At 41.6% G+C, this 24,352-nt stretch overlaps 1 protein-coding gene across 3 annotated transcripts in view; it reads left to right on the top strand.

Annotated features, from left to right (window-relative positions):
• The window catches only part of ADCY8 (adenylate cyclase 8), a 221,132-nt gene that overhangs the window by 94,635 nt on the left and 102,145 nt on the right, over window positions 1–24,352 (top strand). For all 3 annotated transcript variants that reach the window (XM_038555533.1, XM_038555532.1, XM_038555534.1), the window contains exons 5-6: window positions 9,281–9,408; window positions 21,913–22,071. In XM_038555533.1, coding sequence (XP_038411461.1) covers window positions 9,281–9,408; window positions 21,913–22,071 — 287 coding nt within the window. The remainder of the gene's footprint in view (window positions 1–9,280; window positions 9,409–21,912; window positions 22,072–24,352) is intronic.

Genomic DNA, 24,352 nt, shown 5'->3' with positions numbered 1-24,352 from the left:
AGACTCAGTTTGGTTCAGGCAGCGATGGCTGCCCACAGCTTCCCCATCAACTCCAGCGATCTGAAACCAATTAGCCTGTTCTTAAGAGCCACTCTTCTACTGGACCACCATTTTGCTTGCTCTAACCTAACATCTTTGTTTCTAGCCAACAAGGCGCTACCTCTATTTTTCAGCTGGCTCCAGAGAACAGGCTAAAGGAGATGGACGTTTGCTATCAAAACACATATTTCTAGTCTTAAAATCACTCACATTGCAGAAAAATATCATTGTCGTCCTGTATTTTAGAGGGGCTTTGGGTTGAAACAGGCATGCCTTAATTTCCTCCCTTGTAAAGTGCGTCTATCAGTGCCAACTTCACAGGGCTGTTGAGAGACTCAAAGGCAACCACATCAAGTGGGAGTTCATTTTTCAGAGCATCAAAATGTCTGAATTTAAGGCAGCCTCCCTCCAACAAGAGGCACTCATACGTGGGTCTGAGTACCTGCTGGATGTGCACTGTGCACTGTGTAGAGGGGATGAGAACAGTAAAAACACACTTTGTCCTTCCTAGGATAAAGTCTAGTCAGGGACACATCAATAAGTGATCATTACACAATGTGCTGTGTGTATGATGAGGGTGAGTCTGGGAAGCTGTGGGAAGGCTGCCTAAGTACATAACCCCAGCATCAGAGAAGACTTCCCAGAGAAAGTGACTCTTGGACTAAGTCTTAAAAATGGGAAATTAAAAAATAAATAAATAAAAATGGGAAATGCAATAGAATACTATCTTGCGACAAAAAGGGGTAAACCAGTGAGACAGACAGCAATCAGTCTCCAAAGCCATATGCCAGGCAAGAGAAGCCAGACCATAAAAGCCTAGATACTTTATGATTCCATTTATAAGACATTCTAGGAGAGGCAAAATTATAGAGATGGAAAAGAGGTAAGTGGCACCCAGAAGCTGGAGGTGGATGGAGTAGATTGCACAGAAGCATGGGGTACAGTGATTTAGAGAGTGATGTAGCTGTTCTAGATGTGAACATAAGTGTACCCTTTACCAAAATAGTAAGCTTTATTGTATATAAATTATACATCAATTTGCAAGGTGAAGAAACAGGGACAGTCATTTTTTTAAAAGATTTATTTATTTATTTATTTATTTATTTATTTATTTATTTACTTGAGAGAGAGCATGAGTCGAAGGGGCAGAGACAGAGAGAGAGAGAGAGAGAGAATCTTAAGCAGACTCCAAGCTGAGCACAGAGCCCAACATGGGCTCAGTCCCCAGACCCTGAGATCATGGCCTGAGCTGAAACCAAGAATCGGACACTTAACCAACTCTGTTACCCAGGGCACCCCTGGCAGGGAAGGTCATTTTATGCTGAGGGGAGAACAAAAATAAAGATGCCATTCTGTATGTGTGGAGAAACCAGAAGAGATTTAGCGCTGCCAGAGGGGCAAGTGAAAGGTGGGGAGCGGTGGAGATGAGGCCAGGGAGAAGGAAAGGGATCTGCCAAGGAACCCAGGTTGTCACCTGTAGCTATCAGACAGCTGTAAATAGGACACTGGCATGACAGAGGAGGGGGTACAAACCGAGCCCCGCCCACCTCACAACAGGAGAAAGCTCAGGTTTCCCTGAAGAGCCGGGAATTTGGAGGTGGGAAAGATTGTATGCCAACTCTTTTTACTGTTGCCCCTCTGGGGCTTGGTGCCAGTCCCAGGAGTTTTTCTACTTCACATTATGGTTCTGAAGATTTCCATTCAAAGACCTGCGATAAACAGAAATGGCCTTGCAGTGAGAACCAACAGATGTGATTGGGGTCAATTTTTAGGGTCCCAGTAAACTCCAGTGGCCCATGGAAAGGGTTGCTAAGTAACATCTAACCCAAGTTGTTCAACCAATGTTTAGTACTTGGTACCGTGCAGGATTCTGGCAAGAAAAGAACAGTCCCTGGTCCTCAGCTCAGGTCTGGTAAAGGGAGAAAAAATCCATAAAAACTGCAGGACAGTGTAGATCCAAGCAATAATAGGCCCAGAAGTCCCAGTGGAGGAAGGAAGGATGGGCCAGGTCTTGGGTGGGGGCAGGGGTTGGCGATGCTGGTCATTTGGCAGCACCCAGAGAAGAGGCCGTGTACAGACTGGATCTTGAAAAAGAGCAGAAGATTTGCTTTCCTGGTATCAGATTAGACAATAAAACAAAACAAAATTTAAAAAAAAAAAAACCTTCTAGGCTGATCTGTGGCACACGTGGGAAAGCATGAAAATTCAAGAATGTGCTGCAGAAGCAGAAGCCCACTTGGAGGGCATGGTGCAACTTTTTAGAGGATGTGGGCTTTGTCCTATAACCAAGCCTTTTACCCTGGTTACCTGGCACACAGTGCCAAGGGAGGAGAAAGAGGGGGGTACCCCAGTGGGTAAAAGGAGCTCTACTCCATTTTCTGGGGTGAATCTTGCTGAAATTTTTTTTAAATATTTTATTAATTTATTTATTCATGAGAGACAGAGAGAGAGAGGCAGAAACATAGGCAGAAGGAGAAGCAGACTCCCTGCAGGCAGCTGGATATGGGACTCAACCCCAGGATCCCGGGATTGCAACCTGAGTAGAAGGCAGACACTCAATCATTGAGCCACCCAGATGCCCCAGTCTTGCTGAAATTTTAAGAAAAAAAATGTTTGAAGGAAAAGAAAACACCCAATGAAGCATAGTTACATGATGGAGTAAAATTCTTGTTAATTTTGATAAGACTATTAAACATTAGTAAACTGCCTGGTACATATTATTCAACATTCTGGTTTGCCCCGGATGCCCTAAATCAGTTCTCACAACAGACCTACAAGACAGGTTGTTTATTCCCATTTTACAGAGTGAGTGACTGAAGCACCAGGACATAGTCTTAGGACTACTGGTAAGTGGCTGCCTCTGTGATTCGGGCCCACAGCCCAGGTGCTTGCTCTTGACCACCAAGCAGTGCCACGGGCATTTCAGGAGATGGGACACAAGACATGACAGATGTGCTGCTGTTCAAGTAATTCTATCAGAATTGTAATGGAGGATAGATGAAAAAAAAAGAAAGAAAGAAAGAAAGAAAATACAAGTGACTTGTCTCTTAACCTAGAGTCCATCTCCAAATAAGTACTCAGCACCCAGTAGTGCTTGGTAGCTCCAACTCCCGCCCCGGGTGCATCCATATATACCACTCTCAGAGACCTCCCTGGAAAAGTTTGAGAAACTCTGCCAATGAAAACAATTCTTCACCTCTGAATGAGAAAACCTACTATAAGTGCTCTTGCCCCACCCGTGGACGGGTCACTTAACCAACTGGGTCAAACTCTATTTCTGTATAAAAGGGTTTTAGGATTGACCCTTTTGGCACTCTTTTAGCATCAAAATTCTGTGGCTTTATAAGGATTCTCTATCTGCCTTGCCATGATTTTTTTTGCTGTAGATTTTGTTTACGTTGCATATTGGAGAGAACTCACCTTGCTTGTAAACTTCACACACTGTACCCGTTTATCCTACTGCATTATTGAAATGCAGGAAACTTCAAAGCTTCCACTTCAAGTTCCTCTTACTTTGACCGAACTCCTGGGTGCCCTTGTGGTTCAGGCTGCTTAGAGTAGAGCTTTTTGTTTTTGTTTTTTGACCCTTGATCATGCCCCTGGCAAATTTTTAGTGACTTTCCATCTTTGATCTTTTTATAGAAAAATAAAGTAATGGCTGCCTGTCCTTCCTCCATCTGAATTAAGAACAAAGAATTTGCATACTATCATGAAGGTTTTAAAATTGCAAAACAAAGAACATATTTACTGTTATGCAGTTGTTTTAAATTCCTGACAAACCAGCAGCCTAAATTATTGCCGTAAGGAATGAACCCAACACTATGGAAAGTTAATGAACAGATTAAAAAGAATGAGCTAGATATTTCTGTACTGACATAGAATTTCAAGACATGTTTTGCCTGGAAAAAAAGCATGTCTAAGATGTGTAAACATGGTATGTAATATGGTTAAGGATGTGATACAGCTACAGAGCATGAAAAATAGTACATATATATAAACAGGTGATGTAGATGGACACATAGTAGCCTCTAAGGAGGGGAACTGAGCCAGGCTTCCAGGGGGCTGTGTGTCTGAGGAGGAGGGACTGCCCAAGAGGATTTATCTACCAGGACAATATATTCATGTCACTTGTGTAATTACAATTGATAGAATATTATAAAATTGTCATGATTTCTAATACAACTTTTTCAAAAATACATAATGTTTTTGTTCTGAGAGTCTTTCACTTTGTATTGATTTTTTTCTGATTTACTAAAGCCAGACTTATTATTATGTGAAATTCAAACATCAAAGATATACAGAAAGTGTTATATCCCTGTGATCCTATCCCTTCCCGACAAAATAACCATCTTTGATAATTTAGTGCATTTATCACCTCATTATCATCTATGGCCAACATAATATGATTTCATAAATTTCCAAAATTTGTATACTATATCACAGCCATCGAGATGAAAAGAAAAGAATTATATTAAGACTCACTCAATAAAGTTTGCAAGAAAACCCATGCCCTACTTTATTTTTCCTTTTCAGTATATTTTTCCAAAACAAACTGTTTCCTTAATATAAAGTTTCTGAAGCAATTTCTGGTAAAAAGAAGTTGCCTGGATATTACTGTCAAGTCATCTGACAGTTCATAGGAATTGATCAGAAAAATATGCCTGTGAGTTGTCAGAACTTGACAGACCAGACAAATCTTTCATGTGTATATATTTTTATATTTCACACATGCACATACACACACACACACATACACACACACACCATTTATGTTGGGTTCAAAGTTTTTCAAAGAGGCTGCCAGCCCCACCTTTTGTTTACGAGAAAAATAGGCCCTGAGCACAGACATATTCACTATACTGTGTATGTCTGCTCCAGAAGGATAATAAGCCATTTTACAGTTTCCATCCAAAACACGTTTTTATCAGGAGATCTACCATTCTGGACTCTGTCATCATGTCTTCAGTTTCGTAGAGAAAGAGCATAGAGTGCAAAAGTCAGATAGACACGAGTGTGAATTCCAGTTCTGCCTCTAACTTGCTTTGTGACCTTCACTTACGACGTAAGCCATCTATGAAATGGCACATGACTCAAAATGTGGTCATGATGACTCACTAAGATAAATATTATGTATTTAACACATAGCCTGGCATGTAGTAGATGCTCAATAAATATTACTTCCTTTCCCTACTCAAGTTTTTCCAAAATGCTTTTACTTCTGTCTTTTTCAGGGAAAAAATTACTGATTAAAAAAAAATTACTGATTAAGAGGCAGTGAATATCACATATAGTCCATCGCGTTTCTTTTATTTTTTAAGTTTTTATTTAAATTCCAGTTAGTTAACATACAGTGTGATATTAGTTTCAGGTGTACAATATAGTGATTCAACACTTCCCTACATCACCTAGTGGTCATCACACCAAGTGACCTCCTTAATCCCCATCACCTATTTCACCCATCCCCCCACCTTCTCCCCCTCTAGTAACCATCAGTTTATTCTCTGAAGTTAAGTTTCTTGGTTTCTCCCTCTCTCTTTTTCTCTTTTGCTTATTTGTTTTGTTTCTTATATTCCACATATGAATGAAATTATATGGTATTTGTCTTTCTCTGACTGACTTATTTTGTTTAGCATTATACTCTCTAGTTTCATCCATGTTATACAAATGGAAAGATTTCATTCATTTTTATGGTTGAACAATATTCCATTGTATATATATACCACATCTTCTTTATCCATTCATTAGTTATCAAAAGAAAAAGCAGAGCAAAGGAAACGATCAACAAAACTAAAAAGCAACCTATAAAATAGAAAAAGATATTTGTAAATGACATATCTGATAGTTAGTATCCAAAATATATGAAGAACTCATAAAACTCAACACCCAAAAAACAAATAATCCAATTTTAAAAAGGACAGAAGATGGGAATAGACATTTTTTCCAGAGGAGAGATCCAGATAGCCAACAGACACATAAAAAGATGCTCAACATCACTCATCATCAGGGAAATGCAAATCAAAACTACAATGAGGGGCAGCCCCAGTGGCCCAGTGGTTTAGCGCTGCCTTCAGCCCAGGGTGGGATCCTGAAGACCCAGGATCGAGTTCCACATCAGTCTCCCCCCGTGGAGCCTGCTTCTCCCTCTGCCTGTGTCTCTGCCTCTCTCTCTCTCTTTCTCTGTGTCTCTCATGAATAAATAAATAAAATCTTTAAAAAAAAAAAAAACCTACAATGAGGTATCACCTCACACCTGTCAGAATGGCTAAATTCAACAACGCAAGAGACGACAGGTGGTGGTGAGCATGTGGAGAAAGGGGAATAGTCATGCATTGTTGGTGGGAACGTAAACTGATGCAGCCACTCTGGAAAACAGTATGGGAGTTCCTCAAGAAGTTAAAAATAGAGCTACCCTACTACCCAGCAATTGCACTATGGGGCATTTACTCAAAGAATATAAACCTGCTAATTCAAAGGGATACATGCCCCCCAGTGTTTATAGCTAGCATTATCTACATGGCCATGGTTACTTTATTATGTATTATGAACAAGATGAGTTATTTTTTTTAAAGATTCATGAGACACACACACACAGAGGCAGAGACATAGGCAGAGGGAGAAGCAGGCCCCATTGGACTCCATCCCAGGATCTCAGGATCACAACCTGAGCCAAAGGCAGATGCTCAATCACTGAGCCACCCAGGTGCCCCCAAGATGGGTTATTTTGACACGTTTCCTATATGGGGCATAGTAACTCACTTATCAGGGTCTTCAGTGATTTAGCCAAGGTCAAACAGCTAGTAAATCTGACCAGAATGCAGATGTTGGATTCTTAGACTAAAGCATTTCCTGGTCTACCCTTTGCTTCCTCCTTCCCCACTGCCAATACCCAGTGCTCCAAAATACTATCAACCTGAGTCACTCACAGCAGGTTGTTCCCCCCAAAGAGTGTGGTTGACTGAATTCAACTGCTGAGTCTCTCAGGCTCAGTGTTCTCAGCAAAATCTGAATCTGTGATTTATTTGATCAGTGGTTCTCAAATGCTCTTTCATAATCAAATATCGGGCAGTTTGATTTGTGGCCAAGAGATAAGATATGTACATATTTATCTGTAATGTAGTGAGTTTTTGTAAAGCTTTATTTAATTCAAAAAATCTTTCCTTTTAGGAATTTTTTTTACTTTTTTGATATTAAAAATGCCCTTTCTTTCATAAAGTCATGAGGATAGTAGATGGTACTTGGGTTGTTATTTTTGTTTGTTGATGGATTTTTTCATACTTCTTTGGCAAAATACAAAATTGAACTCTATAGCAGTCCTTCAGGCCATCTGTGTTTTGTTGTTGTTTTTTTTTTTTAACTGTCCGATGGATGGCACAAATCTGGAAACTGCCAGGACCCAGGGGACAAATACTCTCTGGCTCTGTTCCAGCCACACACTAGGGGTTTCCAAAGATACAGCACATGGTCTTGAGTTTCTCTTATTGATCAGACCCCCACCAGAAGGTCTTTTGCAAAATTAGCTGCTTCAAAGCAGCCAAAAGACAGGAACCACAAGCTCCTAAAAATAACCCTGGGACAGCTGTGCATGCCATCAGAGTTCTGAAGATTGCATCTGTGCCCATTTGGGAAGGTTGGCAAAGCCCTGGCAATTGGATCCAAACAGGAAAGTGCTCATGCCAGTTCTCATTCTCTTGTCCCTGTCTGATATTTGTGTTTTGTATTGGGAGAGTGATTTCATTCATTTGTTACCTAAACACAGTGGCTGAATCCCCCGATCAGATCAGGAAACCAGCATGGTGCCATATGGGTTGGCAGGACAAAGATGTCCACTGTGCTGCTGGTGTGTCAGTGGGCCCCTTTCTGTGTGTGCCTCCTCTCCTCTGCCCTTGGACTCTGCTTTCCCAAGAAGAGCCTCACACTCCCAAAGCCCCTAGGTTTTTAGGACTTCAGATCTGAGTCACATCTCAGAAGTCATTTGATCCCACCCATGTATCCAAGGAAGACAAAAGGGAAAGGTATCTGCCCATGATCATAGACAGAGATGTGAGGGAATAGGGGCAGGAGTCCAACTCCTCATCACAAAGACAGGTAACCCTGATTTAGTGCTCTTCTGATGGACCTTGTACTAAGCCTTTGATTGCATCATCTTAACAGTCCTCGCAGTCAAACAACAAGATCCTGTTCATTTACCATTTTGTGGATGAAGCAGTTGAGGCTCAGAAGTAGCTGTAGGGAGTGTAGGATTTAATCCTGTGCAGTATGACTCTTTAGCTGTTGCTCTTAGCCCCTACATTATGCTGTGTCAAGGTCTCTTTCTTCTAAGACCTGCATCATCCAACCTTTTTCCATCCGGTGTGAAAATATGCACCATTTCCCTGGAGCTTGTTGCTCTTTGAAACTCGATAAGAATCATGTCCTCAAGACTGCGATCTGCCAAACAATGGTGCCATCCTTGTTACCTATGAGTACTGAAGGTACTACCCTTACCTTAACAAGGATAAAAATTGTACCGACTTCATAAGGTTGTTGTGAGGGTTAACTCTGTTTAATATATGGTGTATCGTAGGGGTGATACACCTACGTATCAGGATTATTATTCACCTTTGTATCAGGAACAATGCTTGACTTATCATAGTGCCCTATTGAGATTTTTTTTTTTATGAAAAAGCATATGAACTAGTACATGAATAAAAATACATGTATAAAATGATACTTAAGACATAGTCAGCCCCTCTTCTTAAAGTGCCAGTACCCTAGTTGGGAAAGGATCCTAGAGTCAAAAGAGTAGGGATCCTTGGGTGATGTATACTTTTAAATGCTTATTATTAGGCCAAGGCTGCTAAAAAATGTTAATTCAGAGACCTGATCTGCAAAAAAAAGACATCGATGGACAGGATTCACAGGGGAACACTGAACATGTGTGCTTGATATCCCCTCTTTGCCAGGCCTGCCCACATTATGGGTGTACATCAGAAGGCTAGGACATGGCAGGGCCGGGATATGGTCCTGTATCTGTTGAGCTCAAAATTCAGTGTTTTTCCATGACTCTATTTCACTTCTGAGCCCTTCAAACTCTTACTTAGGGCACCCCTGCACCAATCTCTTAGGAAGAAAATAGAAGTGCATTTCAAAGGTAATTGTTCCCTCACCCCTAAAGTGAAGACCACTGCCCTCCTTCCCAAGCCTTTCAGAAGCACTTACTTGTCTGCTGACTCAGTCCTCTCCTTTCCACCCTTCCTTTCAGGAGCATCACTGCCTTCGCATTAAAATCCTGGGGGACTGTTACTACTGTGTTTCAGGGCTTCCTGAGCCCCGCCAGGACCACGCCCACTGCTGCGTTGAAATGGGCCTCAGCATGATCAAAACCATCAGGTAATCTGGTATCTCCTCCCTAATACCCAAGCCTTCAATGTGCATAAAGACAAACCACCTTTGTGATATTTGTCTATCCCTTGTGGTAGATCACATGTTTGTTGAAAGGTGATATGCTGTGACTTATGGCACAAAGCCTGCATGCCCATGAACTCTCCCATATGAGCCAGTGAACCTGCCAGCTTCATTGCATTCTAGTCATGCCTCACTTAAAATAACTTGTATAGTGTATTTGTATTACCAATGTCCTGTGGAGTTGGGTGTGGTGCTTGCCTTCAAGAAGGTTACTGTTGAGTGGGAGACAACTCAATATGGTACAGTAAGTTCAGAGATGAATTCAACCCAGGGTGCCTGAGGGGGGATAGAAGAGGGACAACTCATTTGGGCCAGCATACTGGAGAAGGCTTTCCAGAGTAGAGCTGTCTAAGCTGTTATCTGAAAGGTGAGAAAGCATTAGATCCTGGAGGGCTGAAAAGTGTGGCTGGATTGTGGAGTGTTGAGATGTGCTATAGTGACAGCTGCCAAAGCCTGGAGAGGAAAGAGTGATGACAGATGGACTGCGGACTTGGAGCAGGCAAGGCTCCCAGGGCTTTCTCAGCCATGATAAGGGTTGTACTTTACCCTGAGGCCAACAGGAAATCATTATAGGGCCACCACCAGGAATGGCTCCATGAGTGTGTGACAAGTGCTTTTAGCTTGGTCAGTGGATCTGACAAATAGAAGTTTAATCAAGAGGGCAAGAGTTATTGGGGTCAAGGACTTTGGAATTAGACTGTGGCTTTGGGACAGGAGCTCAGTGTTGTTAGAGCTCTCTTGAGGTTCCAAATAAGATGCTCCAAATCGAACCTTTGAGTATTGTAATTTTCCCCAACCACAGAAAACACAGTAAAGAGGGTGCATGGGTAGAAATCTTCTCAGTGGCTGATGGCTTCATCTTATAAGGGAAGAAGATCCTGCCATTATCAGGCCAGAATAATCTTCCAGTGAATTCATGCCTTGGTTGTGTGGTCCAGTAGCTATGTTTATGATCCTTAGCTGTGTCAGCCTGGATTAAAGAGCAGCGGGAGAACAACAACTGTACCCCACACACATCCTCCACTGAAGGCTCAGCTCACCTGCTGGCTTCCAAGACCAAGCCTGAAGTGGGCAGGAGGGATCTAAGCAATTGGACCCATGACCAAGAAATTGTGCCTGACTCCTTCTACTTGCTGACAGATCCCTGACTTTATTCGGGTTTTGGGCAGAGGTCTCTTGACATCAGGAAAGGCTATGTAGGCCCTTAATTAAGGAGACGACAGAAGCTATTTCCCTAAATATGATATTGCTTCAAAGGTGTGACACTAGAAGATGATATCATATTCCTGATGGGTAGATATGCTACCCTGGCAGACAGACAGGGTCCCACCTCTGGAACCAACCCATGACCTGGGTCCAGTCAAGGGGGCATGGTGCTTTGCTATGGGGCGTGTGATAAAAAACCCAACCATCATCATCCCTAAGACCAAGGGGACAGGTGGAGGAAGAGAGAGGACATACCCCTTCTTTGTCAGAAGTGCAGAAGTTCTCATCTCTAGGAACCATGGACAGAGGAGCCCACAAGTTCCAACCCAGATTTCCCTTTTAGTAGATGGAAAAGGCCACAGATTCTTCGTAGCTATTTATTTGGACACTTGTGAGTCTTGCCCTGGAAACTATGATGAATTATAATATTTTAACTAGCTCCAAGGGAGGCAATGGGACCAACAGCCAGAAGGCTCACTATTTTGAATGCATTCTACAGCTGATTAGGTATGTGAACTTTATTCTCCCAGCCAACTGGTAAGTCAGTCAACAAAAAATCTGTGGGGCTCTACCAAGTGTCAGATGCCACCACACTAATCCCTGGAAGTACAGTGATGAACAGGTCATCGGGCTTTCTCTTACGCATGGGTATCCATTAGGGAGATGACTTGGATTTACTGTCTATGAAATGAGGAAATTGGGCCAGACCAGCTCCAAAAATCTTTTGTCAGTTCTGTGATTTTTTTTGGTCAGCCACATCAAAATCAAGTTTAAGTGGCAAAACTTTCCACAGGCTTTCTTTTAATTTTTTTTTTAAATTTGTATGGTGATATAATTGACCCAGAAAAATTATATGTATTTAAAGTGCAGAGTGCGATGATTTGATATGCGGATATGTTGTGGTGGCCAAGTTAATTAACACATCCTTTGGCTCACCTAGTGATCTTTTTCTCTTTTTTTGGTGAGGACACTTAAGATCCACTCTTCTGGCAAATTTCAAGGATACAATACAGCATTATTAATTATAATCACCATGCTTACATCAGATCTTCAGAACTTACTCATAACAAAAGTTTATACCCTTTGACCGATATCACCTTATTTCCCCCACACCTCCAGGCCTAGAAATCAGTCTTCTACTCTGTTTCTCTGTGACTTTTTTAAAATTATTATTTCACATATACAGTATTTATCTTTCTTTGTCTGGCTTATGTCACTTAACATAATGCCCTCCAGGATCATCCTCATGGATGCAAATAGTAGGATTTCCTTTTCTTTTAAAGCTGATTACTATTCCATTATATATATGTGTGTATATACAAACCACATCTTCTTTATCCACTGATCCACAGACTTCCCATTGGAGTTTGTAACTTGCACTTAAGCAGAAGAAATGCTGCAGAGATGATAATACAGAAGAAATGAACAGGGATTATCAAAATGCTTAAGATACTTAGCATGTTATCATTTCTCTCTCTGGAGAGAATCTTATTCCTCCTGACTGTTTTATCCAACTTAAGTCTCCTTTCTGGAGTTCTGGAATAGGTCAATGAGACATCCAATGTGGATAAGTTGAAATGACTCAAGGGTTTTGTCTCATCAGTTTCTTAAGGGCTGCTTTTACTCTCTTAGAATAAGACCATTCAGTAGGATATTTTTTAACTGTATGAATCAGAGTCTATTAATACTCAAACACTCTGATTATGAGGGAGGTGACTGGAGGTCCTGCATTAATTCTTCTAGTTAGCCACAAAATATGATTCAGAGGAATACATAGAACTCTGGGATGAGGTAACTTTAGTAGCAGTGGGCTCAGACTTCTAGAGCTGCCACTCAGAATCAAGTGTAGAAGCCTGAGGAAAGATTGGCAGACAATATTTCTACCTGAATGTGCGTAGAAGAGAATCCCATTTACATAACTTTATCACAATCCTAACCATCACTTACACAAGATGCAATTTTTTTTCTTTAGACCCAAAGGCATTTGCTGTACCTGGGAAACTACCCACTATCCACTATCCCATTCATAACATTATACATGTTGTCATGTAATGAAAATAAGTCATTTATTGACTAATGTCCCCAGACTAGTTAACTGCCCTGTATATTTGTCATAAGAGATGGATCTCTAGTTGAGGTATGATCCCCACCTTGTCAAGGCCTCTCCTTGTCCTTTTTTTTTTTGGCATTTCCTTAAAGACTTAGGGTCACACACTGGTCCCCAAAGTGCAGACTAGCAGTGAGGGACTGGTGCTCTGTTGGTGAGATGGTATCCAGATCTTGGGTCTCTAGATCCCAGGAACTCCAGTGGTTTCTTTGTTGGATGAGATTTACAATTTTGGCACCAATGACAAACTAGAACACAAAACAACCATGTACCATAGTCACAGGTGAGTCTAAATATGGGATGGAGATCCTCCTGCAATCCCAGACAGGTGAGGATGGGTTCTATGCTGACACTGAGGTCAGCTGCTGCTGGTTAGAGTACCAGCAGTATTCACAAGTGAACGAGAGTCCAGGCAGTCAGAAGAACAAGCATGACAGAAATAGTTTCCCCTGCATTTTGTCTTTTACAGAAGTGTCTCCACAGTGGCCTTTTTGACTAAGAAACAGAGGTGTTTTCCTGAAAACAAAAGCATGAAGAATATATTCTTCATGCTAGTTGCTAAGAATGTCAGAAGCCGTTTGTGTGTGTGAATGTGTGTGCATGTGCATATGTATATAAATGTGGTGTTTATGTATATGTATGTGGCGTGTGTGTACACATGTGTGGCATGTAGGTGTGAGTGCATGAGTACGTGTATGCACGTGTCTGTATGTGTATGTAAGCAAGTATGTGCAAGTGTGTGTGTATTAGGCATTTGTAGTAAGCCTTTTTGATCACAATTCTAAATTCAGACAGTGGGGTTAGTGCACAGATAGTTGGTGACCTTGTAAGTCAGCTGTGGCTATTTATGCCTCAGGCAATGGCAGGGGTCATGTTCCAGAGGAGGCATCATATTCCAGCCTGGGCATGAAGAAGGTAACTGCGAACATAAGTCACTCTCTCTCCAGTTGACTCTAGAGGAGAGGAGGCAGGTGCTAGAGGGAGGAATCTGGTTGGAAGGTGATAATGTAGCAATCCAGGGAAGAGATGTCAGGCCCTGAATGGAGTAAGAGCTGTGGAACAGAAAGGGGAGAGTGGTAGTATGCCATCAAACCTGAGATCCTGAGAGCCTCCGTAAGAGACAATACCTGACATAGACATTTAAATTAAATGAAGCATTTATCAGTACAGTGAGCTTATGTATCAACTGATGATGCTCCAAGAATTTGGGGCAGGGTTCCACTTTATTGAAGATAGAGTTCATTGCTGGATCATGCTGATCGTGGCCCCTGAATGGTGACTTCTGGGGAACATGCTGAGTATATGTATGAAGTGAGCCCATGGCCTGCAGTCAGCAGATTTCTGCTTCTTCCTATTATTAGGTGAGTGGCTGAGGACAAGTGTAACTTCAATTGTCAGAGCCTATGTGGACTTTTCTGTAAAATGGGGATCATAGGATCCCAACTTTGGAGCGATCAATTGAAAATTCAAATAGATGGCAGGCACATTGTGACCATACAAATATTTAATAGAATCTGATAGTTGGGGCTGAGTCTGAACACTAGGAATTTGACTCAGTTAAGTTATAGAAACCTATTCCTTTCTCGTGGTTTCTATTCTAGTAAAATAATAGCTAAGGGTTTATTGAACATCTGCTCTACTACTTGCCAAGCACTGAAATAAGTGTTTTACATGCATTATCTCATTAAGTCCTTGTGACAATTCTAAGAGGTAGACAGGGGTGGTAGGCAAAATATTGAACAACTAGAGTGGCCGCAGTACCGGCTAATCAGAATCATCTAGGGCAGCCAATCAGAATGGATGTCAGCCATTAGCAACCAGTAGAGCTGTCTGGGTTCATCCTTACTAATTGAAACTCTGGAAGTTGGCTTCTTCTTTACCAGTGAGGAAACTGGAGCTTATAAAGTTTGTGTAATTGCCCAAAATCACACCACTAGTCAACAGCAGAACAAGGAACACCCATCTGGAGCCGTCTGACACCAAAGCCATTGGCTTTCACCATCACAGTACCCTGCCTTTCAGCTCCAGGTTTCTACAATTGCTTCTGATGCCTGAAACATGCCACTAATAGCTGAAGGCTCAACACACAGCTCAGGAGATCCTACACTTATTCCTAATAAATTAGCAGAACCAATATTGAGAAGGAGAGAAAGTCAGTAAACATCTGAGAATAACAAGATAATAAGCCTTAATCAAGCCTCATGGTAAATCCATTCCATCAAAAATACTTGATTTTAGAAACATGATATTAGCTATATGAATGGCAAAAAAAGTGATTGAATGGAATTTTATTTCTAATGAAGCATTTAATACCATCTTATGCATGTCTGTTCATAAAATTAAATTAATTAAAATGGGTTTAGATAATAGTTCCATTAAATAGATTGAGAAGTGGCTCCAGGCGGCTCCTCTTCACATGCCCCGGGTCTATTTTGGGGAGGCTTGATAGCTGAGAAGACACCGGAGTTAAGGTGGGCTGTTCCATGCAGTAGCTTTATTAATGATCTAAAAAGGCTTCCTTGATGAATCTTAACGAAAATTGCAGAGCCTGGTCTTTTCAGTGCAGTTGCTAAAAAGTCATAGAATGACACCAGAATGCCAAGCAGGAACTGGCTGGTCCCCAACAGTTAATTGGAGCAAGATCTTAATCCTTGTGGCAGGGTTGCCTTGCCAAGCAACATTGGAGGACAAGGAATGAAAAATAGGAGTTTCTGCTGCCCTCATTTGAGGCAAGAATGACTAAGCCCCCTCTTGGTGTCTCCTGCTTTTTCTTTCTCTCTCTTTTTTATACTTCCTTTTTGCTCTATTTCTCTACTATCTCACTTCTCCCGCCCTCTCTTCTTTCCTTCCTTCCTTCCTTCTTTCCTTCCTTTCTTTCTTCCCTCCTGCCTTCTTTTTCACTCCCCTACCAATCACTGTTTGTCTCCCAATTTTGTTCCCCTAAACCCATTTCCCACCTTGTTCTGAAACGCCATTCACTACAGCACCCATAAAGTCCTCTCTCCTCTTAAAGATGCAGCAGTCAGAGTGGTCTTCAGTCCACAGACAGGAGTTTTTTTGTTTGTTTGTTTTGCAAAATTATAATGGTGAAAACAGATGATATTTAGTAATAAGAGTTGATAAAGCTATTATTAATTGAAGGCTCACCATGTGCCAGAATATATACAAAAGTTCCTGACCTAAACCCTGGGGGATACTACTATTACTTTCCCCACTTCCCAGAGGAGGAACCTGAAACTTTGATGGGATGAGTAACTTCTGACAGTGACACACAGCTTGTAAGTGGCAGAGAAAGACTCTGAGCCAGTTTGCTGGACTCTGTAAATGTTCAAAGGCAAAGAAATACTTAGATAAATTTTGACATGCTACCAAATAGGAAAATGGGTAACTATTAAGCATCATGGTTTACTAAAATTAATATTCAGTGGAACAAGAAAATGGTTGTGAGTTTAAAGAAGTATACTTTCTAGAGTATACACACACACACACACACACACACGCACACATACACACATCTGGGCAACCTTAGTTTCTTAAAAATCTATTTTAGTAGAAAAAGAGAAAAACGTAAAGCTCTGTGATGGAAAATGGATGGCCAGATGGTTTCTCTCACTAGGTCTGCACTGTTTAGGAACAGAATTGCAACATTAGGTCTTTCCATTACTTTCTACCTGAAAAATAGGAGTCTAATGCTGAAGGAAGTACAGGCAGCAGCAAAGGATTTGGAGAGCACTCAGCTTGGAGTCTGGCACAGTGAGGACTGACTGGGGCCATTACTTACTGACCTCGACTTAATTTACTTACCCTCTCTCTTGCTCAGGCTTTCTTAGCTGTGCAGTGGAGTAAACCCTCCTAACAGAGCTCTATGAATATGGACACTGACTTCCTGACTTGTCCATTTGGTTAACTGCTTGCATCTGCAGAGTTCTTCAAGAGACGCTTGTTGAATGAAGGAGCAAGTGAATGAACTCTGTGGCTTTTGATAGTTGTGAGGATGAAATGAGATCATGAATGTAAAAGGCCTGACACAGAAAAGGAAATAGACACACCCAGATTCTCTTGGAGACTCAATTCCCCCATCTGTAAAATGGAAGCTTAAAACGCTGAGTTACCTACCTCTCAGAATTGCCGTGGGAATCAAATTGAAGCACTTAGTGGAATTGCAGCTTCTATGCTAGGATGAGACATTGTGGCTTTCAAACACTTTAAGAAGCACATGGGCCCCGTGTTTTGTTGGGCAGTCTGACACTGACGTCCAGCAGAGGCCATAGAATGGGTCATAGCAGAAGGTGAAGCCAGGATCTATAGCGACCAGGCCGGCAGCCCCCACCACTACGGTGAGAGACCTCTGGAGAACCCTCAGTAAACTCTGGAATCTACAGAAGGGAGCTCATTATAAGTTTGATGCCTCTCGAATTAATTTCTAGAGATTGTCATTGGCCTATTGGGCGGAGTCAGAACAGATCCCAGTGCTCCATATACCCCTAAGCATGGCTTCTCTTTTTATACAAATAAGCTATGTAGGGTAGTAGAAATGGACCATTGTGTTTGGGCTCACACATCCGGGACGAAATTCCAGCTGTTTCATTTGTAGCTGTGTGACTTTAAAGAAAGGCACTTCTTGAAACTCAGTTCCCTGGAAAATGGTGTGGGTAAGAATAATACATTACAGGGTTATTGTAAAGGTAAGATTTGACACCTGTATTTTACCCTGCACAGTGATCCCAGATGACCTCCATAACTAACTTTCTTGCCTTTCTTTTTTTCCAGAATGTTCAAGGGTACCGTTTCTTCCAGGTAGCTGAGGGCCACGCAGTTTTTATTAAATTATGTTAGTTCATCCTTTGCGAGCCGATTTATGTGTAGAACTGCCTACCTGGTATATTAAATGGGTGGGTTGAAGGCATTTTGTTGTAAATAGAGTGAATGCAGGCACAGTTTAAGCAGAAAAGGGCTGTGTGATCAATTTATAATCTTTTATCCAATTCAACATGTGTAATATTCATGTAAGTATAAGCTGTTACTACTAACAAAAATTAGTATCAGTTACTACTTTTGAGTGTTTGCTTATATCACGTTAAGTGCTTTATATACATGATTTTACAAAGCCTCCTAAGAACTCTGCAAAGGACTTGCTGTCTTTGTCATTGCATCTGAGAGAGCAGGATTTGGAGCCTAATGCACCTAGCCAGAGGGCCACAGCCAACAAGAGAGGAAACCTAAGTTCACATCCTGGCCTCCTTCAATGCAGACTCTGCCCCTTGGTGGTGTTGAGAGTGATTTGCATTGAGAGGTGATATCATACCACTGCCAGAGGAGAAGGGGGAACATATGCGTTTGTTCTAGCTCCCACAGCCAGCAAGGATCAAAGCTCTGGTTTCTACCCCCAAAAGCTAGAGAGTTGGGCATCCTTCCCCCCACAGTACTAACTGCTCCAGTGGTAAAGTTGATTTTTTTTTTCAGAAAGAGAGAAACAGAGGGGCTGAGGGAAGTTAGGCAGGATGAGAGGGTGAGAGGATCTTACGCAGGCTCCACACTCAGTGGGGAGCCCCGCAAGGGTCTTGATCTTATGACCCTGAGATCACAACCTGAGCCCAAATCAAAAGTCTGACCCTTAACCAACTGAGCCCGCCAGGTGCTGCCGAAGTTGGTCTTTTTATTCATCCATTCATTTAACAGTAGAGAGAGTCTGATTTACAGATCAGTGATGGCTACTAGATTATGCTTCCTATCATTCCTCCAGCACCTTCTACAGATTGATTAGTTGGCTAAAACAGAACCATTTGAAGCATTGAAATCAAAAGAAAACTTCTCGGGGTTTTCATGTTTTACCATATACCAAGCACTCTCCTCTTTGATGGTTCAAATAAAAGAAATGACATCTTCAATTTTTGTGCAGGTTGATTGTTATGTTATTGGTCCCCAGCTGGACATACAGCTGCAAAAACTAATAATAATTTCTTTCCTTAAAAGAAATCTTAGATGGAAGCCCACAATGAGAAACAGATGAGATCAAAGCTGCTTTATTTGAAGGGGAAAACGTGGCAGGTTCAAAGACATCTCCGTGGTTCCCTGGGACTTGTAGACGATTCCTAGGACAGCATGGAGCTATAGAGCAAGAAAGTCTTGGAGCTTTGTCCATTAATGCAGTAAATGCTTTTGAGCACTGACAATACCTATGCACTCAGTGCTGTGTTAAGATCTGGGCATGTGGAAAGAAGAGATAGTACCCCTGCCTTCCAGAAGCTCAGAGTTTGTGGGGAGGAAAGAGAGGGTACACATAGTTAGAATACAAGTTATCTATAGTCATATTCTTTTTATTTGTGACTGATGAGGCACAGCAAAGTATCCCTGGGGCTCTACTTGGAAGAAGTGAACAAGCCTGTAACTCAGAGCAGAATGCCTTTGTTTCAGCTTCAAGAATGCTCACAGGTCCTCCCCTCAAGAGCTGATCTTGAAACACATAGTGTGTGTGTGCTGTTCTGTGCAACCACCGGGTAGCCTCTTCAAGGAAGATCAATACCTGTAAATTATTCATTACTTTTACACAGTTCATTCCTAGCTTTCATTTAAGTCAAATCCCAGACATAACAAAAAGAAAGGAAAAAAAACAGTGCAGTAAGGAAATTTTGTCTTATTAGGATTTTTGTTTTGTAGAAGAAAATAAAAAATCTAAATGCCTTTTCATTAAGATGTTCCAATGTGTTCCCTGTATCATGTTAATTACCTAATGGCATTAGCACAGTGTGCTGTTCAATAGTCCCTCACAATTAGTTGGCAAAGCATTTTAACATCCATTACCTCCTTCGGGGCTCACAAAATCTCCGTTAGTGAAGCAATCTGCTAGAGCTTTATTTCACAGCTATTGAAACTCAGGGTCAGACCAAGCTATTTGCCCAGGATCCCATGCCATATGCAGGACCTATGTTGCAAAGAGGGTGAGGTGGAGAGACCCAACACCCCAGTTTGGTCCTAGAATCCCACTTGCCAACTATGTGAGCACAAGGAAATCCTTTTACTTTCTGGCTGCGGTTCTTCCATATGTGATAAGCAACCAAGTGCCTTCGCATGTGCCAGATACTTTCTCAACTCGACATACATCTGTTTGCTTCACCCTGACAATGCTATTATTATTCCCATTTGATACATGCAAGTTAAGTAATTTCCCGGAGGTCATACAGCAAGTAAATGGCAGAGCAAGATATAAACTCAGGTAATCTGGTGCCAGAATCCATATTAACCCTTACAGTGAAGAAGTGATGAGAAGAAGGTAGATTGGGACTGATGATCATACCAGTCAGCCTAGCGCTGGTTATGCTGAAGCAACAAGCATCCTCCCAAATCTTAGTGGCCTAAAGCAGCAAAAATATACCTTTTACTCATATTTCCTGTCCCTATGGTAGGGTTGGGGGAAGTGGCAAGGTACCACTCTACATCATCCCCATTTAAGAACCCCAGTTTAGAAGTCTCCTCCAAGTGTCCTCGAGTGACAATTGACATAGAAGGAAAGGAAAAAAGAGAAAGAGAGAGAATGTGTGTGATTGTTCAGGCTCTTAAAGCTTTTGCCCAGAAGCAAATCATACATGTCACATCTGTTCACATTTTGTTGGCCAAAACCAACCCGAAATATACAGGAAAGTACAATCCTACCAGGTGCTTGGTATTGTAGTACTTGACACAGCTGGCGGATCCACAGTTGACCTCTCCCAGCGACCTGCCCCACAGAAACTCACTCTGCAACTGTGTCAGAGCTGAAATGTGCCTCTTGAGTGCTGGATGCTGTTTCTCCTCTTGCCTTATTCAAGTTTTCCATTTGGCTTCTACTATTTGCTTCATCAGTGGACAAAGGGTACTCTATAGTTTTAACTTAAAAAAGTCAAAACATTGATCCAGAAACTAGAATCTTTACCAGGGACAAGAATTGTGTCTTCATCCACAGACCTTCCTCTGTGGCTGCCTTCCTCATATCTGATTTATTTCAATATTTCTATATTTTCAACCCACTGCAATTTTACTTTCTTATTTAAATCACTTTGTATTATCTTACAACTTGTTAGAAACAGCAAATACAAAATTTGGTTTTGTACATGGAATCATTCTTTTGGTTATTCTTTCAAATAAAAAGAAGCTTTATTTCTTTTTATTTGAAAGAATAAAAGGAAGCATAAAGATCAGTGTTGGGGGGCGGGTCATGTTTTTAAGCCCAACTATTTACAAGGCATGAATCTCTAAGTGTGGTTTCAAGGGTTGACCATATTTTACCATTTGAATTTCTTTCTACACACAAGACATCATTTAACTCAAACTAAAATTGTTTGAACTGCTCTGAAAGCAAAGAAGGGATGTGGGTGCCTCTAGAAACCTTCTGAAAATAGAATTCCTTTTCTCAAGAAGCCTCCTCAATGCTTACAGTCTGGGATGGATCCTGTGAGGTCAGTGAGGGCAACCCATATATCAAATTTGGGTAAAGATGTTCAAAGAGCTATAAATGGAAGTTCTAATATTATCTTCCTGCATGCCCATGGATGAACCCACTCAGCCCTGAGATAGGAGCACTTTGCTCCAGAGACCACTGCTTTTGAGGTAGGAGGTCAGGAAAGAGTCTTCAAGGAGGGAGTGATGGAATGATGAGGTCACATTTGTATTTGAGCATGGGCTGGAAAAAGATCAGGCTGGGGCAGGGCCCCCCGACTAGAGCATGCTGCACTAGAGGATTGGTGAGAGGAACGGAGAGAAAGAAACAGAGTGAAAATGAATATACTTGGCATGGAAATGGAGTATGTCACAGAGGACAGAATCTATAGTTGATCTCAGGTTTATGTGCTAGTGGACAGAGAAAGATAATGATGCCATTCTCTGAGATAGATTGCACAGGATGAGCAGGTTTTGGGAGAAGGGTGATAAGGACACTTAAAATTTCAGGTAGAAGACTAGGAGAGCTCAGAGGAGCAAGAAATTCCTTCCAGTTACCAGAAAATCTAAGAAGGCTTCAGAATAGGTGGCATATAAATGGGCAGGAGTGGAACTTACAGAGTTGGGGAGGATGCGGCTGCTGCCAAGGCCAAGAGTGCCCACTCTGGCTTTATGCATGTGTCTCCATTCACCTATGTCAACAGGTATGTGAGGTCAAGGACAAAGCATGATGTTGACATGCGGATCGGAATCCACTCGGGCTCGGTGCTGTGTGGCGTGTTGGGCCTGCGGAAGTGGCAGTTTGATGTCTGGTCTTGGGATGTGGACATTGCGAACAAACTTGAATCTGGAGGAATCCCCGGGTAAGTCGAGACAAAGCCCTCTTCTTTTTTTCTTTTTGCAAAGCCTTCTTCTTGTTTAACTTCTGTCACTTGCTCACTTTGTGACGATTTGTTTCCTGTGTGCAGAATTCAGAGGTAGCCATCTAAGAAGCACTTGTTTGGAGAGGAGTCAGAACACTAAAATGTCATACAAATATTGGCCCCAAAAACCTAGTGAAATTCATCACAGGCAGTGAGGATGGTGGGACTACATGCAGGTGTTCAGGATCCAGCCCTGCAAAACATTGGTTTTTAGACTTGATTTCCCACTGGAATCAACAGAGGAATCTTTTAAAAACACTGGTGTCCAGACCCTATGCCAGTGCCTGTAAAGCAGAATCTGTGCAGATTCTGTAACTTGTCAAAGAAGTTCTCATGGGTAAGACCTCCTGACTTTCTATATGACCTTACCCTACCTTGAAAATTCACCTCTTCAAATTTGGCTGGCAAGACCAGTGGATATTGGTACCACTGGAATCCCCAATAGTATTTGTGACTTGGGAGGGTTCACTGAGCCCTGAAACGTAGTAGTAATATTCTGCTTACACAGATGGGGCCTAGTAAGATTTTAGGTATATGTGAACCAGTAAGTTGTACCAAGTTCTTGCATGTACTCTAACAGATTCTGATGATAGATAGATAGATAGATAGATAGATAGATAGATAGATAGACCAATCAAGAGGCAGACTCATATTCCTTTCCCCAACTCTACCTTTGGAGTCACAGAGTTCTCTGGTGTCTGCCATCATTCCTTGCTAATTATATTTAATATCGGGTAACATGGTATCATGGGAAATAAACTGTAGCAGGTATCAGAGAAACTATGATTTCGACTCGGGCCCATACTAAGCTCTGTTACTTTAGCAAATCGTAAGAAGCATGCATAGCACCTGGTATGTGATTTTAGCACAGATGTGGCTTCCGTTGCTATGTCTGCATGATCTCGGGCCAATACTTAACTTCTCTGAGCCTCACTTTCTTCACCAGAGACCGTAATACCGATATGGTACCTTGGGATTTTATGTCCTTCTTCCTTAGGGGTTTGTTCTCTCATCTGCCATATGTACACAGCCCACCTCACAGGTTCTGTCTGAGGCTATATAGGGCAGTGGGTGTGAAGCACTTTGTAAACTGTGGGATGATGTCCTCGTGCCAGTTGCCATCCTTTTAAGGGAGCTCTCACTGTCTTTAATGGTCACCACTACTTGCCATGCAGGCTTAGAACTAAGATATGCCTAATGTGTCACCACTGGGTTTTTTAAATCCTTAAATTCTTTGGGATTTTCCTACAAATAAGTACCAGCTGAATTCAAACAAACCAGACAGCTAACCCATCTATGTTTATGTCTTTAATGTGTCGCCGCAAGAAGAGTTGCCATACTCTCAGCAAATTCCCTTTGCCAACCACAGAGCACAGCTTCGGGAGGGGTGTGACATTCTGCTTTGACTTCCGGAGGCCAGTTTAGCTCATATTCTCAATTATACCAAGAAACACAAGAGTAACTGAGTTTAAATCTTAGGATGTGTTGGAACTGTGGATTTACTACTTTTCAGTTATAGAAGCTGAGGCAAGTTGCCGAATCTCTACTGGGTTCTTTTACTGTAAAGTTGGGCTGAGGAGGCTATCCACCTCAAATAAGCTGGTTTCCACTAAGAGAGTACTTGCAGAATACTTAGTCTTCTGTACAGTATCCAGGTCTGCTGAGGCACAGGATGTGCCGGTGTGCAGAAATATAGTAAAACCAAGACAGGTCTCCAAATCCTCCGTGGTTTGAAATAGTTTGATCTTATTTGCTCTTCAAATACCTATTTTCTTTTCCTGTCAATCAAGATATATAGGAATAAACTCAGCTTACCTTTCCTTTCAGTGAGAATTAGCCCCCAGTTCAAACACATATTGAGTACCTGCCATGCAGTCACCAGTCTGCTAACTACCATCAATATGTTACATCCTTTGATCTTATGACACTCCACATAGTAAATACAGACATACCTTGGAGATCTCATGGGTTCAATTCCAGATCCCCACAATAAAGCAAACATGGCAATAAATCAAGTCAAGTGAACATTTTGTTTTTCTAGTGCATATAATTTACACTATACATATAGTTTACACTATACTGTAGTCTCCTGAGGTGCAGTACCATCATGTCTTAAAAAACAGTGTACATATCTTAGTTTAAAATATTTTGTTGCTAAAAAATGCTAACCATCATCTGAACTTTAAGCAAATCATAATTACTGATCAGAGGTCAGCATAAC

The sequence above is a fragment of the Canis lupus genome, chromosome 13 (assembly GCF_011100685.1).
Source record: "Canis lupus familiaris isolate Mischka breed German Shepherd chromosome 13, alternate assembly UU_Cfam_GSD_1.0, whole genome shotgun sequence".
Lineage (NCBI taxonomy): Eukaryota > Metazoa > Chordata > Mammalia > Carnivora > Canidae > Canis > Canis lupus.
The sequence above is the reverse complement of the archived record's forward strand: the minus strand, read 5'-3'. Positions and strand labels throughout refer to the sequence as shown.